The 19,099-nt window shown below is 43.2% G+C and overlaps 3 protein-coding genes across 4 annotated transcripts in view; 2 read left to right on the top strand and 1 right to left on the bottom strand.

The window, feature by feature from the left end:
* TTBK2 (tau tubulin kinase 2) overlaps positions 1-7,782 on the top strand; it is an 80,962-nt gene extending 73,180 nt beyond the window's left edge. For both annotated transcript variants that reach the window (XM_088167012.1, XM_014869294.2), the window contains exon 15: positions 216-7,782. In XM_088167012.1, the coding sequence (XP_088023138.1) occupies positions 216-684 (469 nt within the window). In that variant the 3' untranslated portion in view covers positions 685-7,782. The remainder of the gene's footprint in view (positions 1-215) is intronic.
* On the bottom strand, positions 5,711-13,369 carry LOC106848946 (uncharacterized). The gene is made up of 2 exons (XM_014869204.2): positions 12,900-13,369; positions 5,711-12,119 (listed from the first exon to the last, which is right to left on the bottom strand). The coding sequence occupies exons 1-2, from the start codon at positions 13,351-13,353 to the stop codon at positions 11,461-11,463; spliced, it is 1,113 nt and encodes a 370-aa protein (XP_014724690.1). The 5' UTR covers positions 13,354-13,369; the 3' UTR covers positions 5,711-11,460.
* A 320-nt stretch (positions 13,370-13,689) lies between these two features.
* The window catches only part of CDAN1 (codanin 1), a 32,262-nt gene continuing 26,852 nt past the window's right edge, over positions 13,690-19,099 (top strand). Inside the window, exons 1-3 of the mRNA XM_014869293.2 lie at positions 13,690-13,786; positions 16,333-17,033; positions 18,605-18,829. Of these exons, the coding sequence (XP_014724779.1) occupies positions 13,691-13,786; positions 16,333-17,033; positions 18,605-18,829 (1,022 nt within the window). The 5' untranslated portion in view covers position 13,690. The remainder of the gene's footprint in view (positions 13,787-16,332; positions 17,034-18,604; positions 18,830-19,099) is intronic.

Here is a 19,099-nt window from a genome sequence, read left to right as displayed (position 1 = left end):
GTCCTGTAACACTGGGGCTGTTTATGTGAGTGAGTTTATATAAATATATATTTATATAGCCTAGATCCAAACACTTCTACCTAATGGGAAAGTTGAGCTCCACATATCTGTTCAGCAGTGCAAGCTCCTCCTTAGTTTCTAGTGGTACCGGGTTTCTATTTGAATTTTAGTGAATAGGTGGAAATAGAAATAATCTTTCTTCGTTTCTTCTTAAGGTTGCGCAGATACAGAGTCCTAGGCAGTAGCAGCTCGGACTCAGATCTTATCTCTCGTCTGGCTCAAATCCTACAGAATGGATCTCAAAGACCAAGGAGTTCAACCCAGTGTAAGAGTCCAGGATCTCCACATAGTCCAAAAACACCACCCAAGAGCCCTGTCATTCCCCGCCGCAGTCCCAGTGCCTCCCCTAGGAGCTCTTCTTTACCCCGTACTGCCAGTTCTTCTCCGTCCCGGGCTGGGAGATCCCATCATGATCAGAGGAGTTCATCCCCACATTTTGGGAGGAGTAAATCACCTCCTAGCCATTCAGGCTCCTCATCTTCTAGGAGGTCCTGCCAACAAGAGCACTGCTGCAACAAAACAAGCAAGAATGGTCTGAAAGGTTCTGGTAGTTCTTTCCACCATTCCCCAAACACTAAGACTTCCACAGGAAAGACCAAATCAACTACTAAGCTTAGCAGATAGGAACTGGGCTTTGACAGGTATAAAGTCTCCTCCTAAATTTGATGCATGTTGTGTCTGTGTACTGTGTATTTAAAAAAATAATCAAAAAAATTATATTAAAAAAAGGTGTTGAATCTGCACATTTTAAAGAAAGTAGCCATTGCAAACTATTCATGAGAAAGCATTCTGTGTAAATAAGTGGCCAGGCTTTGCCTTAGAGCAGGCAGCAAGCAGATCTATGAGATGGGAAGTAGAGGCCAGGATAAGAATGACCGGGTAGTCAAAGAGGTGCAATGTATTTAGAGTGAAAAGCTATCTTGAAGGTGAGTGTTTTAAAACGGTATTAATCTCAATGTGTTTAGTTTCCCTAGTTAGAAGATTTGGCCTAATTATTTATCAAGGAGTATGTAAGAAAACCTGAAACGGTTATTCCCAAAGTAACGTCACCACTCGGGAGATAAGTACTGCTCAAGCATTTCTTTGCAGTTTTAAAAAAGCACACAGTTTAGAAGATGATATTTCTACCTTTTAAATTTCTTCCATTTTGAGCTGCACTCACCTCTGAGTCACTGGGTGCTTATTTTGTCCCCTATCTATCATGGCACAGATTTTTTATCTGAGTATCATATACCTTACCCCTTCTTTGACACTGATGAAATTTTAAAAAGTAATGTTTGACAAGATGTTTTTGTACCAATATTATTTAGAAATTTGTTTAGCAGTAATTAGGATCCAAGAAGCTGATTCTCAGTTCTATATCATACAGTTTTTTTGGGAGTCATAGTGGGGTTCTTCAAACCACATTTGGTACCATTTGGAAAAGCATTCCTTCCTAGGAAATGAGAGGAAGGAGTAGATGTATGTACTTCACTGGATGTTGCAGGCTTACAGTAAAATGTAATGTAAGTTAAAAAATAAGAACCTTCCTTTACCCCTTAATTCCACTGGAAAAAGAACCTTTGTTATTGCTGACATCTGTTTTTCCATTAGTCTGGATCACTTTAACAACAGATCTTACAATGCAGAGATGATTACCAATCAAGATTTGGTTTTTTAGTAATTTGTTTTCTAAAATCATGAAAGATGAAACAGAGATGAGGATAGTGTCTACTTTGTGAACGTGATATTTTAGGGGTGATGGAAATATACTTAACACCCTTAAAAAATCTGTATAAGAATATTAATCACCAAAGCAAAATATGTGGAAGGAAATCGAAAAAAAAAATTTTAATTGGATTCTTGTCATTCTGTTACCCAAATGTGTTTTTGATAGCCGAGCTTTGTTGAGACTCAGTAAAGTCCATGGTGTTTAATTGCTCCAACTTTATTAGGCAGTTACTTGGTAACATCTTTTTCTCTGTGGGAACTCTGTAGGGAATGAAAGGTACGGCACCTTTTGCTATATTCAGAAAAGTGTAGTGGGTCAGAATAGGGACACACAAGAACACAAGCCTGAGAAAGATGCAGCCAGCTCTCCTCCCTAATGATTCCTGTTGTGGGGACTCTGGATGCATAAGAGACTTGTCAATTACTGATCTGCTTGCTGTAGTCATATGCCTCTCCAGCCAGCATCTGTGCTTTTTTTATTTAACTCCTGCCAAATGAATACCTTTGGATTAAAAAGGGAATATTTTGTCTCTGAGCTAACACATTCTAATGCTGCATTAAAGCTGCCCTAGAGCTGCACTGAATTTCACTTGCTTTGTCAGACTATGTTGATTTTTTTTCTTTTCTTACTATGAGTATGTATATTGTTTCCCATATGTAATGTAGCACAGTGTGGAACCTTAATTTCATTCAGGTTTCAAGCACTACAGATGAATGCAATAGGTAGGGTATACCTGCTTTTTCTGAAGAAACTGTACCATTGGAAAGTCCTATTCCTTTGTATTATATTGTATAATAGGTGCTATACCAATAATTGCATGTCCTCATGGTAAATTATATAATATAAATATTTATATATACATATATGTATATGCTTATATAAACTCATTCTTTCTCATTTTTCGTTTGTAATTTATGGACCACAGATAATGCAGTTCCCTTTCCGTTAGTTCCTGTATACTTACCTCTTCTATTCTCCCTGCACCCCTGCCAAAAAATCTGGAATGCACAAATTCTAATAGCCTTTATACCTTGGTACAAAATTGAAGGACTGCTAATTTCTCAACCAGCCAATGTTTTGTCTTGCAGCTTGTTTTTTTTTTTTAATTTCTAATTTAATGTGCTCATTTGCATATGGAACAAGAACAAAGACTCAAAAGGTATTTTTATTTCTTATTACAAATAGGTCTTACTCATTTTTATTTAATAATGTGAGTTCTTAATTGTGAATATTTGTCATATAGGAATAGTGACAGTCTATGAATACCTAACGGATGAATGTGACAACAACAAATTCCATCTTTTCCTTCCTGTTTTCTACATGTTTCCTTATGGTATACCATAAAAAAGAATTCAGACACATTGTGATGTTTTTGTCCTGGACACTTGCTGGAATTATTTGTTAAGGTGGTGTGGCAGCCCATGATTATTTTCCTTATTTCTGAAAAGCATTCATTATCGTCGTGTAAGTTTATTGCTATGTAACATTGTCAGTTTTCATAACTACTAACTTTATGCATCCTTGCCTGAAAATGCTGAAGTTGAGGTGTTTATATTTTCTCTCTAGAGTAACAGGATCCAGAAACGGTAACTGCTTTACAGGTGAGAAAGCATATAACACCTCTTTTATTTATTGTCTTCAAAGTGCAGGCTTGTCCATTGTTAGACATTACTATGTAAAATAAACCAATGCTGTAGAAATTCACTTGTACTTGAACTACTTGCCAATGTAAAAACAGTAAACTATGCCAAAAAGAAAAAGAGAAATCAGTTGTGATTGATGACACAGGCTTCTTTTGATGATAAAAAAAAGGTAAAAGGACTGTATACTCCCAGTTGCTTTTTTGCTGTAGATTCAAGAGAATCTAAGGAGAAAATCATGAAGATGTGAATAGAGGAGCAATTGTGAATAACTTAGCTTGAACTACCTGCTCTTCGAGTTTTTTGTTGCTTGATACCCTTCTCCCAAAAGTTTACAGAATTGCTTACTATAGTCTAACATAGCAATCAGTTAATGTTATTAAGTAATGGTCAGCTGATCAACTCATGCATAAATATTAGCTTAATATTTCTAGAAGGCCTATATGATCATTAAGGACTCTGTAAGCCTCAGTATTTGAGTGTGGAAATGGCTCTGCAGAAAACCACCAAAGTACCTGTGTGTGACCCTTGTGCAGAGTGTGTGTGAATAGTTTCTGGCAGGTTATCTGCAACACGTTTTCAGGGATGGGGAAGATTTTTCTGCATTGTACAAAATGGCTACAGTTATTCTGCATAGCACACAGCAGCTTATATAGGAATATTAGCTGGGAAGTGATAAAATTCAAGGAGCTGTTGCTTTGTCTTCTTCAAGCCTCCATTTCTTTGGAGGACAGTGCAATGGAGCCATGACATGTAGCAGGTGCAGATGTTGCACACTCATTTTCTCTTTATGGTGTATTCTGTGTTGTGGCCAGCACTTTGGAGCATTTTTTTAGAGAAACTGAGGCTTGAAGCCTTTAAACTGAAATAGAACTTGAAATCACCAAACATTTCACACAGACTTTAGTGCTACAATATTGCATGGTAAAATCAGTCTGAGTTTCAATCTCAAAAATCAATATTAATTAACCTCTTTATTAATTACAAATGCCAATTACTACTTAGGTAAAACCTTGTTAGAGTAATAGAAAGTGTGATACAATAGAGCAACGTTGGCAAATTGTACGATGCTAAGCACTTTTCCACTACTTGAGCAGGATCAGTAAGCATAGAAAATTTCACTGCTCAAAGGCAGGAGCAAGATGAGGTCTTAACTGCTAGTTATATATAATTATACAGGAGGTAAACCCCTGCAGAGTGACACAAGGCATTCATTACAGCCACCAGCCACGTCCTGTCTTGGGAAATCTGGACATATTCTTACCTTGAAGTCTGCATGTTTGAGATCAAGCTTTCTTGCATACCTCACTAAACAGTCTTGATGTATAAGAAAGGATTTGGTCTTATATATTTAAAAATAGCTTGAAATATTTTTCAACTGAAAAAGACTTGCTGGAGTTCTATCATCTACAATTTGTAGTATTATGGTATTAACTATTGCTGGAAAAACACACAATTTTGATTTTATAAATATAAATACAAATTTGTACATAAGTGTATCTACATATACACTTATATAGATACTGTATATTATATAGAAATATATATATATACATACATATGTGTGTATGTACATATAGATAGGAAGAGTCTCAGCTATTCCATCCTGTTCACTGGAATTCATTTGCCAGAGTGAGCCAAGGCCTGTTTTGCTTTGATTTACTCTGGTCTCCTTTTCATCTACTGCAATGTCCCTGTGCCCTAATTCTGATTCTGTGTCTTTTTCATATTTCAAGGCCTGATCCCATAGTCCTACTTGGGCAAAACTCCCGTAAGTCCTTCTTATTGCAGTAACATTTATGCAATGGTTGACTGTAATGCTTCTAAATTTTTTTTTCTTTTTCTCTTTGATGAGAATATAGATAAAGACAGATTTACAGTACAGTCTTTTTCCTGTAAACAGAATTTTTCCGTAATGAATTGAACATTTTTATGGAACGCTAAGAGGCATAAATTCTGGTAAGAAGAATGTGATTATTCCAATTTCTTAAAAGGGTCTAATGGCAAACCAACAATATGTGCCTCTAATTTTTATATATATCTTAAATGAGAGAGTAGTCTTCTGAAAAGGAATAGGAGAAAAGAGCTCAAAGTCAAATTCTTTCTCATTATAAGCCTCTAATAAATGGATTTCTTCATGCAGGACTGATGCTGTGAGGTGACAAGAGCCACGTCTGTCTTGTCATTCTCAGAGAGTCAGGGTCTGCTTAGATTAACACCAAGATTCCTGTGATGCATTCTCTGTATGCTTTTCCACTTCTGGAAATGGTCAGAGAACTGTTGGCTGGATAAAGGCCTTGATGTTTATCTGTGATTCCTCTCTTCAGCTGCTAAAAGCTTTGGGTGCTCTTTGGATGGTGAACGTGGCAGTGCCAGGTTAGCAGCTGAACTTTGATCTTGGGGGTGTTTTCCAACCTTGATGATTCTATGATTCCTCTTTCTGAAATTTATAGAACAGGGCATAATATTTTTATTCAACTTCTTTTAGCTATTCAGGTAGGCAGTGAACTGATGGGGTTTGTTTGCTGCTTTGCTTTTGGCTCAAATGTCTTTGGTTGTAATTAGTACAATTTTGGTTACCAGGAATGCTGGTAAAAGGAAGTGAGGTTCAATGTTTTGACTACATGGAATACACAGGCATAGGTCATACATTTCTTAGCTAATCAAATTGCTCACATCAGAATACCTCACCTGTCTGCTTGAAGCCAATCTTCCTTTTCCCTACACAAAGTATTTGTGAAAGAGAAATTATAGAAAGTCAGCCTGGATTATGTAATTGTCAGGAATTATCTGAAGATATTGTCAATTGCCAAAAAGTTTTTATCAGTCATTTTCATGTGGTTTAAATAATCAGGCTTTTAAATATATATCTTTAAGGAGGGGTTTTTGTTTGTTTGGGTGTTTCAAGGAAAAATGTACACAAGCCCATTGTTTGAAAGACTCATGTATTAACTTTGCAATGAATCTTGTCATCCGGGTTTGAACAAGTAGGCTGATTTTACTCTCCATTGATGATAACACATTCTCTCTCTACAGTAATAATGGCAAACCCAAATTCTGTGCTCCTGTTTCTCCTCTACATGATGAGCTTGGACCCATGGGAGTTCTTGCTGTTCTTGTGCAGGTGAAACTTCATTAAAATCTGTATAGGGTCTTGTTTTGTTAAGGCTCTTTCCCCTAATTAGGGACTGCAAGGATAAACTCACTCTATAAATATCAAATTTGTAGTTGCTGTATTTTAAATTGGAAAATGCTTATTTTTATTATTATGACATGACATGCCTGTGGATCTCTCCTTTTCTGTCAGAATTACTGTTGAGAGCCAGCTTTGGCCAAGAGTACAATGTGGTTTCTTTTAAAACAATACCACAGGTGGGCTACTCATGTGAGGTCCTGATCATCCACAAGTGTCTGTGGGAATTCAGCTGCAATTAATTTGATGTTTGTTTTGAGATCACTTGATCTCTGATCTTTTGTGTAAAGGGCCTATGGTAACAGCAGAACAGCTTGCTCCAAAAGATGCAGTGTAATTAGTTTGGTGTGCCTAGCTTCAAATCCTTTTAAACCTGTATCTGCTGCATGGCAGGCAAGGTCATAAAGGTTTGATGCAAAATGAAGTAGGATTTTTTTGACAATTTCATATCTTTTCCCTCTGACTGGAGATCTGGATGTATTGCTAAGCAGCCTTCTCTGCATCCTCTTTACCTTCACTGGCTAGAAAGCAAGATTGGAAATTCTTCCCCAGCTTTTAACTTTCTTTTCTATAGAGTCAGCCCAGACTGAAGTTGCAGTGCTTGTGCTAAAAGATGCCAATTTTCAAATGCTTTCCTATGAATATCCAAACTAGTAAATTAAGGAAATCACCAGCAATGCCTTCAGACAAGTACTGATTTTTTCAAGTGGCCAACCAATGGCTGCTAATCTAAAGTCTCTGGGCAATACTACAAAGAATTAAATCTGTGTATTAAATAAAAATACAATGTTGGCAACCCCATAAGAAATCAAGTACTCATTGGCAAGTCTGCAGCATGATTAAATTAAATGGAAAATAGTTCCAAGATTGTTTTTTACCATTGAGGAAGACAAATGTTGAGTCCTTCAAATTCTCTTACCCAGTAATTGCAGTTCTCTTCCCCTCCTTGGAATCTTCTAAGCCATTCTTTTCATTTAAGTTTGCTCAGGCACCCAAGAGCATAAAGAGTTAATGCCCTTGTAGTGGTCATTTGTACATAAAGTTGTAATTATTTATTTTCTCATTTGTACCATATCAAGGCTTTGTACAATGTTTAAGTTTTGTTTTCAAATTATTTTGTATTTTATTTTTATAAACTGGTTCTAAATAAAATATTCATTCAGCATGCAAAACTTCAATTCTCGATTGTGTTTGTATAATGATTCATTTACTTATAAAGCCTTAGCTGAAATATTTTTCAGTGTTCTTTACTACTGTAACCCTGTAATTTAAATGGATAAAGTGCTTTGGCAGTGATTATCTTTTTTCCTTTGTTTCAAGAGAGTAAAAAGCAAGCATGTGTTGGTACTACTGCAACATGAATCAGATGTTCATATTGCAAATTGAAATGATTGGATCAATAACTGATTTACTAGGTTCATGTGTTGTATATTAATAACTACAGAAAAATCCAAATGGGCCTCCTCAGAAACCTGAGTTTCTATTTGTTCTTACTCCTTCTGTCTGTATTCATCTAAACAATAAATGATTGCCACAGCCAGATCAGGTCAATTTAAGTAACACTATGGTGGTCCTGAAAAGTCAGCTGCTGATGGCATTCTTCCCTTCAAAATCATAGTTTTTTTATTTAGCCAGAGGTCCCTATAATTGACTTCTTTTGGGGATTATCAGGTGTCTGGATGTACTCACTGAGCTTTTACAGTCTCTTGAGGAGACTTGCCTCCCTCTGTACAATAAACTTAAGCAGCAGATAGCAGAGAAATGAATAAATGGAAGCTGTTACTGAATCTGAGTGCTATGGGGAAAAAGCAGTTGCTCCAGTTGCTCTAGTTTCCTCCAAGACCCTTTTATTTCTCTTTCTAGTAACACTAAGAGTAATTAGAGTGTAAAAGCATCACAATTTATTTTTGTGGTTTGTGTGCCTGAATGTCTTGGTCCTATGCTACCAGACAGTCTGCACTTTGCACAGTGGGACATGTTTTTTAGAGAAGTCCAGAAGAATTGGAGAAATTTCCCTGGATCTCTTTCTCAGTATTACCACTGTTACGCCTTGCATTCAGGCAAATTTAAAGGCAGCTCTGCCTTTGTTCAAATCACTGGAAGTATTTCATTAAGCTTCGTGACCAGGTCATTAGCTCTTGTCATTTATACAAACAGCCTAGATAGCTTCACAGGACAGGAAACAAATTGGGAATTCATTTACTCAGTAGCAGTACAAGAAAATTCTGTTTCACCGTCTGTTAAGAGCAGCCAGAAACTTAATGGCACGGCTTCTGGATGGTGCACCCAACACAAACATAATTTCATCACAATAAGGGTGTGTAAAGAAATAGCAACCAATTGTATTAATTTGAAGATGAAAATAATAATTTTGCCCACTCTGTAGTGATGAGAGGTAGCTCAATTTCTTTCCTTGTTAAAATAGATAAATCTAGAATGTATCAGAAGTGGAAGAGTGATTTTCATCTGGCTCCAGTATTTTTAGTGGTATGACTGAAACACAGGGAAAGAAGCAAGATCAGAACAAATATGCTGTAGTAGATTGATGGTTGTTGTCTGACCACCACAGTGTCTTCTAGCATTGCCTGGCTTGTCTTCATTCATACAGGAGATCCAATCTGCCCATTCTGCTCACAGGATCTTGCTGCATTTCTCTACTCACACTGTAGCTGCCTCTCATGTCAATCACTACTGGAACGTGAGAAAGCAAACACAAGTCAACTCTCCCAAGAAATGCTGTAGTATGTGAAATTCAAGAATTAACAGTTGCAAAAATAACTGAAACATCAAAAGACAGGTAAGAACTACCAGTTGCAACCTGGACAAGATCAAATTCCTGCCCAGAAGGACCAGGTAGATCACATTTGCTAATCTACCTGGAATGTCATGGTAGTGTGAATTAGCTTCTTTGCCCATGAAAACAAAATGCAGAAAACCCTGCTCAAGAGAGCCCATCTGTACTGATAGGGGAGAAATAATACTTCCAACAGGTTAATTTGGAAAGCTTTTAACAACATAGCCACAAATCTGATTTAGAAGGATTAATTCTTTGTCATTCTTAAATTCAGCAATTTCTTAATACCTGTCACCCATACCATCTTCTTTTGTTAGCATAAACCTGGAAAACTCTCTTCTTCAAGGCATTAATCCCAATTAACATTGTGCTGTACATGCATACATTTTGTGTTTGTGAGATATTTGCATACTTTACTCCATCTGTGATAGTGAAGGGAAATGCTTGCTAACGACTGATTACTCTGGATTCACATTTTAGTAAGCAGCAGTGGCTGGTTTTTGAAGTGAGTTAATTCAGTACACCAAAATGGTGTAAGGGCAGAAATGAAGTACATTTTCATCTGGTGGTATTCAGTCAAAGCTGACTGCAAAAGTGGCACACCTTATGCTATGATTACATATTCTTATGCTTCTAGGAGAGGGATATTTTAATTGTGATTCTCTATGTTATTTGTATTTGCTAAATTCCTGCAGCAGGAATGCTTGTGCAAAACTGACTGTAACACTATAGGCAGCTAATCATTGCTATAGACCAGATTTATCTGTAGTACTTTTTTTAGTGTTGGTGATAAATGCTTAAGAAGAGAACCTGTATGGTTTTTCAAATCACTGGACAAAATTTCAGGTGAGTGTTTTTGTTTGCCCTCTGGTGCAGATGCCAGATATAAGAACATTGCACCTCTGCTACTTTTGAATTGCGTAAAGTAGAGGGGCTCTAATATATAAGCCTGAAACACAACTTAAAATAGTGTCAGTGATAATAGTTTTCCCTATGTAAATGGAAAATGGCTATTTTTCGTTTCAGAGTTGACACCAGGTTACATTTTGCTCCAACTCTTCCTCGTCTTTCTTCTTCTTTGGATATATAGTTGCAAGAAAGGAAATGATAATGAAAGTTTCCTAAACTATGCAGGAGCACTTGTCCAGAATGAAGTGAGCCCCTGCCTCCTGTAATTTTACAGAATATCTGACTTCCATTTCATATAAAACAATACAAAGCTTTTTTTTCTCTGTATTTCAAATACTGTGGTATTGATTCCATACGGCTTACAAAATTAAGATAAAGCCTACATATAACCTATATGTCAGAAACAGGCATCGCTCATTTATTCCTCATTTTTCTGTATTTCTCTATTTTAACAATGTGACAAAAAAAAGAGACTACCCTGCTAGTGCAGTAAAACAGTGTCTCTGAAGAGAAAGTGCATTTGACAAGCTGGGAATGAACAACAGCCAAATGCAACAATGCTGTGTGAATTCTGAGGAGGACACTCATGAATGCCTCAGTTCGAAACCATTCCTAGAATAAGCAACTATCTCAAGTATCTCAAACTCCTCCTGTGATGCTTTCCACAGCTCAGACTTAAAAAAACTCTACCACAACAACCAAGCAAACACCTCCAACATTATAACTATTAGAAAAGGGAAGTACTTAAAAAAACAGCTACTTTGAGGTTTGTTAATCCAAGAACCAAGTAATTCGTGTAAGATAGCTCCTGGCAGTAGCAACCATAATGTTACTTTTTTACCCCACTCTCATGCCTTTTATTTTTCACAAGGTGACATTAAACAAAGGACAATACAGACAAAAGTCGTAGTAAAAATAAATGTTTGTTTTTTTAAGAGAATAAGACAATAAAGAAAAGAGAAGAAATTTATTAGCCAACTGCAACAGAGTTAACTGGAGACTGGTAATTAGTGTTTAATGCCACCTATAGCAAAATGTTTCCCACTGGGAAAAACTTGGGTGGCAAGTCCACTTCGCTCCTTCAAAGTCACAGGCTGGAGCAGAACATACATCAGCACCCAACAACACAGTCATTTTACATCTATTCAAGTTTTTACACATCTGCAAAGCAGAAGTAGTAGCAGCCATTTGGATGTTCTTTCTTAATGGTTCTCAGGGGGGGCCTAGGAAACTCGGAAGGACCTGGTTCTTGTGACATGGAGCTGGAGCTGCAGCTGCTGCTTCTGCTGCTGCTTCCAGCCACCTGTGCTCTGGCTCTGTCCTTAGCAGGGGAGAGCTGCGGGGATCCTGGGCTCAGGTACCCAGCTGTGGTCTGAGTAGATGCAGTGGCATGTGTGGTTGGGCCAGTGTTGTTTTTCACATAGACGTTCTTGATAGCAACAAGTGTATGTGCCATGATGCTGATGCTGTTACTCAGGTCTTGCATGCCTTGCTGCAGCAGCCGAAGATTGTGGTTGACACTGTCAAAGCCAGACTGGATCACCTGTATTTGGGTCTGCTGAATCTGCAGTAGGTCTTCTTCAGTCATTTCATTTTGGTCTGCCTGGGATCTACTTTTTGTTTTGGCTTTTACTTTCCCAGAGGAACCACCACCTGATGTCCCCAGAAAAGGCAGTTGTTCTTGACTAGGTGGAACCACTACCATGTCCTCAGAGCTTTCTTCTGGCTCTACCACCTTCACTACTATTTCTTCTTTGAGGTTCATCTGCTCAAGACTGGATTGATGAGATGGGCCAGGACTGCCATTAAACCCTAGAAGAGGTGTGGGGGGGGTGGGGGAAGAAAAGCAAAGTAAAGCCCATGAGAAACCTTCATAACCTCAGGGGTGACAGATTTTCTCATCCACTAAGCACTAACATTAGTCCTTGAAACAAGACTCAAACTCACCCTGTGTTATCTTTGATGGTTTTAGAATACAAATTACCTCGACAGGTGGTAAGAAAACCATAAATACGCATTCACCAGCTAATCATGTATCTGCAAATTACAGCTCCCTTACCACCACAGAAGCCAAGCTTTAGGATCCCAGAGACAAAGTTCACTACGAGCTCATTTAGTGCTCTATCGTGCATGCAGTGAACAGTAAGAGCATTGCTGAAACACTGTGATTGCAAGAATCCCTTGGTATTCTAGCGTGCTAGGACAGTATCTCTGGCATCTACCGTACTGGTTGGACCTGCGTGCTGTCATGGCTTTTTGCATTTGCAAGAATAATTACTGCAATACTGAAGATCGGTGGCCGGGTCTAACGGCTCGTGGATGGGCAGCATCTGCTACGAGACGCGTTTTTTACTCTTGGGTGCTGTTCTCAGGCACTTCTATGACCTAGAGCACGAAGCCTCACAGTTCTGTGTGCGCGCATATACGTTTTGCCTTTGCAAGGATCCGAGCCAGAGCTTTCCTGCGGTCGGTCCCCTGCGCGCACGCACGGGGCAGCGCCGCTCCCCCGCGCACCGGGGCTCCCGCGGCTGCGGCGGGGGGCGCCGGGCGGAGGCTCCGGGACGGCGCCGCGGGGGTCGCTCCCGCACTCACCAATGTCCCCCACGACGGCGCCGGGCAGCTCCAGCGTGTCGATGCCGCCCACGATGGGCACGGCCTCGGCGGGCAGCAGGGAGCCGTAGGCGCGGCGCTGGCGGCGGGCGGGCGGCGCGGCGGCGGGCGGCAGCTCCTCGGGGGCCAGGAGGAGGCCGAGGGCGGGGGGCGCCGGCGGCCCGCAGCCCTGCGAGAGGCGGCACAGCTTGCTGCGGTCGCGCCGCTTCAGGTCCCGCCAGCGCTTCTTCAGGTCCTCCACGTCGCGGGGGCAGGCGGCCACCGGGTTCACCTTGTGCCGGATCAGTTCCCACACCTTCCGCTTCTGGCCCGCGGAGGCGCGGCCGGGTCCCGCCGCGAACAGCAGCTGCTCGTGCTTCAGCACCTGCTCGATCAGCACCTCCGTCTCCGCCTCGTTGAAATTCGCCTTGCGCCGTTTGGGCGAGTCCTCGGCCATCCTCCGCCGCGGGTGTCGGCGGGCGGGCGGGCGAGGAGCCGCGAGGAGGGAGGGGACGCCGCTGCCCTTCCCTGCGCCCCGGCCCGCGGCTGCCGCCGCCGCTAGGCCGGGCCCCGAGCCCTGCTGGGGAAGGAAATACCGCGCATGAGAGGAAAAGACGCGCACGGACCGGCGCAGGCGCCCCGTGCCCCGCGTGTTGACATGGGGAGGGGGCGCGGCCCCCGCCCGCCTCCCCGGCGGGAATCCCCGCTCGGCGCCGCCCCCGCGGGAAGGGGGGACACGCCGGGCCCGCCCCCGGCGCGGGTTGTGCGCGTGCTCGGCGGGAGCGGGGCCGGGAATGGCGGCGGTTTTGGAGCTGCTGCTGCAGGAGGAGGTGCCGGTCAGCGCCGTGGTGCGGTGGCTCCGGCACGGCCCCGGCCACCGCCCGGCTGAGGTAACGCGCGCTAGGTCCGCCCGCAGCGCCCCGGCTCCGGCGGGGCCGGGCCCGCTACCGCGCCACTCCCCCAGCGCCCTCCGCTGCCGCGGGCCGGGGCCGTGCGGGAAAGTTCGCCCGCCCCGCGCTGCTGTGAGCGGCGAAGCCCTCGTGGGTCAGCCCAAGGCCCCGTCAGGTGCCGTGCGCGGCCGCGGCTGGGGCCGAGCTCCCATCGAACAGCCGGCGGCACCGCCCCCGGCGCGGGCGGGCTCCGGGCACGGCGGCGGGAAAGGCGAGGCCGCCGGCGGGGAGCCGTGCCGGGAGCCGTGCCGGGATCTGCCCGGCGGGCGTGCGAAACCCGCCGGAATGCGCGGGCTGAGCCCGCCGGAGCTCCTTGCGGCCGGCGCCGGGCCGTCTCCCGCGGGCGGTGGCGCCGCGCGGCTCCGGGGCGGGAGCGGGGGGGCCCCGCGGGCGCGGGAAGCGCCGGGAGCCCGGGCTGCCGTGTGCCAGCGCTGCCCTGTGCCAGCGCAGGGCACAGCCGGTGTCCGGGGACCGCGGTGACAGCAGGGCTGGCGCTTCCTGCGGCTTTATAGCGGAAGGTAGCGGTGAGAGAAGGACGAGGCTGTCAGCGCCCGGGGCTCGGTGGGGATCTCTGCAGGCGCCAGCGCGGCACCCGGCTGGATGCTCGTCCCGCCTGGACCCTGAGGAGGATCTTTGCGGGCTGCGAGAGAGTGCGTCTTGGCTGAGTTTTGTAACTAACGATTCGGGTTCCTCTGGAAATAAAAACATTTGTAACTGTAGATGGACTAGGAGTGCTTATATTTCACACAGAGAAACAATTGGTATTTAAAGCATTTTCTACCTTAGCCCCTCGCATAGTGTTAAAATCGAAACTCAGTGGTGTCACACACATGAGTTAGTCGGGTACTGCCGTCGTCCGAAACGGGTGGGAAGAATAGACCAGCACTTTAATATTGTGTGGTATTTCTTCAGCTGTGAGTTGCAGAAGCAGACCTGCGGACATTAGGGTTAGGGTTAGAGGTGCTGGCAGCTCAGCTAGCACTGTGTGGGTGAGGAAGTCAAAAAGTTTGCCCTTGCAAGGATATTTCTTGCTGCCTTTTGCTGTTGGGAGCAGTGCAGTTGCTTCAGCATGAGAAAGCAAGTGGGAGGTTTGCAGCTGGCAGATGTTAACAGGTTGCTGTTACTCAGTTTTGGTGGAACCAAACCTCAGTTAACTTGTACAGAGAAAAATGAGTGAAAACAGGTTGTGCTCTGAAAAGTTAGAGAAACTACCCAACCTTATGCATACCATAGACTGTAATCATCTTTATGCCCCTATTCTAATTCCAGGGGAAGGAAATGCTAGGCTATGTCTTGCTCTAGCTCTCATGGCAGTTTTGGGCTGGAGATGGTCTTCTGACACCTCACGGGGGTTGTATTCTGACCTGTGCTTTTTCACTGATTGTTGGCTGCTTAGCTTGTTATCCACGCTGTGTCAGAATCTCACACTTCTCCCAAGGAGCTGAATTGGTCCCACTCTTTCAAACATGAGTTTTAGTATTGGTGTTGAGGATTGTGTGAGTCCAGTTACTGGTATGCTTTCGCTGCTTTCTGTCATGCAGAAACCACCTTCAGAAATAGTGTTTGCTTTCTTGACTGTTCATTCAATAGGTTTGTGAATATAACTTTACTGGAGTATGTATGCAGTGCTTTCAGTATTAGTAAGGGAAAAGTTTCTGCCTTTGAGAACTTCTGTTTTTGCAAATGTTGCTGAATCCCATTGAGAGGAAACAGAAACATGGTGCATTGTTAGGAACAAAAGAATTTTTACCCAGGGTACAAAACTTCAAACTGTGCAAGTAACATGAAGACTTTTTTGTCTAAATTTACCCTTGTAAGATCACCACCACTTGTTTACATGTCAAGTGTGTTGAGTCAGTGGTGGGGTTTTTGTTTAAGTTTCTCAAGTATAAACTTCATGTACCTTAAAGTTGCACAGGCTCTGTTTAGACCTCTGTGAGGCCTTGAGCAAAATTATTTCATTGAAATGGAAGAGCAGTTTTGGTCTTGTATTTGGCGCTGCAGGACTCTGAGTACTTCAATGGTTGTTGTTATAGCACCCCTCTGTGGGAGCAGGTGGCATTCACAGAAAATTAGGGCACAGAGACCTTGCAATTTTAGATTTTTCTGTTAGAATTAGATGCTTTCAGTATTGATGTTTTCAAAATGTTAAACTTAGGGGTGTCAGTTGCTCCAAGTCCTCCCGGCCATAGCTTCCATGAGTATAACCGATGTTTCCATGGGACAGTTCCACTGTTTTCCAGTCAGAGACCAAAGTGAATGACTCCATCTGAAAACTTGTGCCAAAATGGCTTGTGTGTAGGCTGATTTTCAGGTCTGTGATCAGCACTATGGTTGCTTGAATTTCAGTGACCTACTTTGACAAGTCATGTTGGTTTTTATTTTGTATTGAAATCCCATAGTTGCTACTTAAATCTATCTAGATATTTGGACAGAAAGAATCAGTTAGCATCTTTATATTAATTTGTTGTCTACTTCTCTTGTAGGAGAACCACATCCATGACAAGCTGGCATCTCTTACCTCGCTTCAGAAGGATTTTGTGCCTTTTCTGCTAAATTTTTTAAGGGAGCAGACCAGCCAGATCCTGACTAATGGACCCTCTACTCCCGCTAAGACTCCTAATTCCAAGGCCCATGGGAGCCAAAGGACAGGATCAGAAAGGAGGACAGGCCATGCTACCAGCAGCCGAGTGCAGCTCTTTTCTCAAAGGACTTCAGTGACCACCTGCTCCACAGATACCAGCTTTTCTCCTGCTGCAGCATCCAGTGGTTCCTCTTCCTTTTCTGGGTCGAACCTGTCCAGCCCTTGTGGCGATTTCCCCAGCGTGGTGTCCAGCAGCAGCCCGAGCTTCGGGCACAGCCCTGTGCTCCACCATGGTGAGAAGAAGTCCTTGCAGAAGGCCAGCCTGGGGAGTTTCCTCACGGCCACGCCTGAAGCCGTGCCCGTGAGACGGGGCCGGAGGAGAGGCAGCAGCTCGGTCGGTGCCTCTGGCCGGCAGGCAGCTCGTGAGCTGGGGCACTCCCTTGCTGAAGAGGAGGATGGGAAGAGTGACACTGGATCGTGGAGTGGAGGGAGAAGGAAGTGGAGTGAAGCACCTCTTGTTTCTGCCAGATCCCCACCCAGCCAGCTAAACCTTAACAACTTGGAGGAGTTTCCGCCCATGGCTGCTGCCTCTGGCTGGACGAAGTAAGAGCGAGTCTGCCTCGCTGTCTCACTGGCATTGTGCTGCAGGTTGCAGCTCCTTGGCCAGCTGTTGTGCATGTCCAGATGCAGAAGAGGCTGTAACACACAATACCTGGCTTCTGGGCAGCGTGGTCAGAGCTGCTTTGTTCTGGTCACCATGCGGGGAGGGGAATATGGCTTTGACAGGGAGCCAGGTTTCCCCTCCATGGACTCACCCAAGACACCACTTTAGCCTCTCACTGGTGGTGCTGCCTGCAGCTCTCCAGTGCACAGCCCAGCTGATACAAAGCTGAGCACAGCTTTGTCCTTGCATGTTCTAACGAGTCAGTGTTACCTTGGCTCTTCACGTTTCTCATTTAACAGAATATCAGTCAGTAAGGAAGAGCTGTCCTGAAAGGCTCTTCAGCTGTACTGATGCTAGCAAAAAAAGCTTTTGGATTGACTTTCTGTGGCTTCTGGTAGCAGATGTTAGTGTGCAGCTTTGTTTGTGCTGTGCAATTGTGGACAAAATAACAGGCTGTATTCTCCTTCGTCTGCAGCAATCTCTGGTCTCCTTGGTGACTTTGGCTAAGCTTCTGGACAGCTGTTTGGGCTGTGGTTGCCTCAGTCCTTTATTCTTTCTCTTTTACTCCTTAAAATCCTCCTTACCAAATATAAAGTCTGTGTGTCAGCCTGTTTGCTCCATGTGTCAGTCATTGGTCTCTGAAATTGGGACTTTCTAGTTGGACGTGCAAAATTCCAGCTGAAAATTATAAAATATGTGAGTCTGTACAGCAAATCCAAATGCAGGGTCTGGGGTGATGCTCTAGATGATGCTTTGACCAAGGGAGATCAGGTATGTTTCCAGCACAGGCAGCAAGTCTCTCTTCCTCAATTGCACTAATGCTCAACTACGAAAAAGTAGGAGGAAAGAGGTCACAAGTCTTTGGAAATCAATGTTACAGCGATTTTGAGAACACCTTAGCAGTTAATATGTAGCAAACAGGATTTCCATGGTGTTTTATGTTTCTGTAGCCATTTCCATTTTTTTAGTGTTTTTTGCTACTTTACCAAATCTCTTCCTGAAGGACCAATCCAAGTATTTCATGCAGGAAGGATGGGTTTCCCTGTTACTTAATGTAACTTGGAAACCTGGACTCTCACTGATAGACAATGGCAACTTGGTTGATTCTGGTTTTGTTTTTTTGTTTTTTTTCTCGTGGTCATATTAGAAATGAATTCACCAGCAGTTTCTTATTAAAATGTGGCATATCCTGTCCTATCAAATTAGAAACATTTGGAAGGGTTGTGTGGCACTGTATTATCTGTTAAATGGCTTGATATTTGAGAATTAATTTTGCTGCCAGTTCAGCAGGTTGGTTTTAGCAGGCTATAACTCCATTACTTTTTTTTTCAGTGGCAGAATAAAATTGATAACTGTAGGTACAGTTTAGAAATTCAGTATCCCAACTCGATACCCATTTTGTTTTAGCATTAGGTTCCTCTTGAAGAGTTGTTTGCACATATATCTTGAGACCTAAATATTTTGTTGTTGTTTAGCTTGATTTTAGTGGAATTGCTTCTCTTTTTTTCAGCAAAAGCAAACCATCGAGGCGAATCAACCCAACCCCTGTGAGTGCTGAGCGGCCCCTCTCAAAACCAAAGACCTGTTTCACTTCTACACCCGTCAGCCGCTGCCCAGCTGCTCACTGGTCAGCTGGGTCAAGCCCTGAGGCCTTTACTGCTGTCCAGGAAGGAAACCTCTCATCTGTGATAAGCAACAGCCTTCAAGAGGAGAGGGAGATGCTGAAGAAAGAACGGTACAGTCTGAGCAGGGGGGGGTGATTCTTAATTCCCTTGTGTCCTGGTTCTGGCCAGGACGGGGTTAATTTTTGCAGTAGGTAGGAAAGGGCATGATCAGGACAAAGTGAAAATGACAGAAGAATATCCAAAACAGATATTGGTGACCTAAAGTATAATTTCCCTAAAGCCAAGGGTGTCTGTGGTGTCGGACTACGATATTAATGCACCTAGCTCATGTTTGTCATTTTAGAGGTGTGCTGACTCTGGAACAATGACCCTCACTTCAA

Source organism: Sturnus vulgaris, chromosome 6 (genome assembly GCF_052056855.1).
Source record: "Sturnus vulgaris isolate bStuVul1 chromosome 6, bStuVul1.hap1, whole genome shotgun sequence".
NCBI classification, from domain to species: Eukaryota; Metazoa; Chordata; class Aves; order Passeriformes; family Sturnidae; genus Sturnus; species Sturnus vulgaris.
This window is presented reverse-complemented; position numbering and strand designations above follow the sequence as displayed.

Excerpts from the sequence above, each read along its gene's own strand:
- LOC106848946 (XM_014869204.2), bottom strand. The coding sequence starts at position 13,353 with ATGGCCGAGGACTCGCCCAAACGGCGCAAGGCGAATTTCAACGAGGCG. Across the intron at positions 12,120-12,899 it reads CGCCGTCGTGGGGGACATTG|GGTTTAATGGCAGTCCTGGC; the intron begins GTGAGTGCGGGA and ends CACCTCTTCTAG.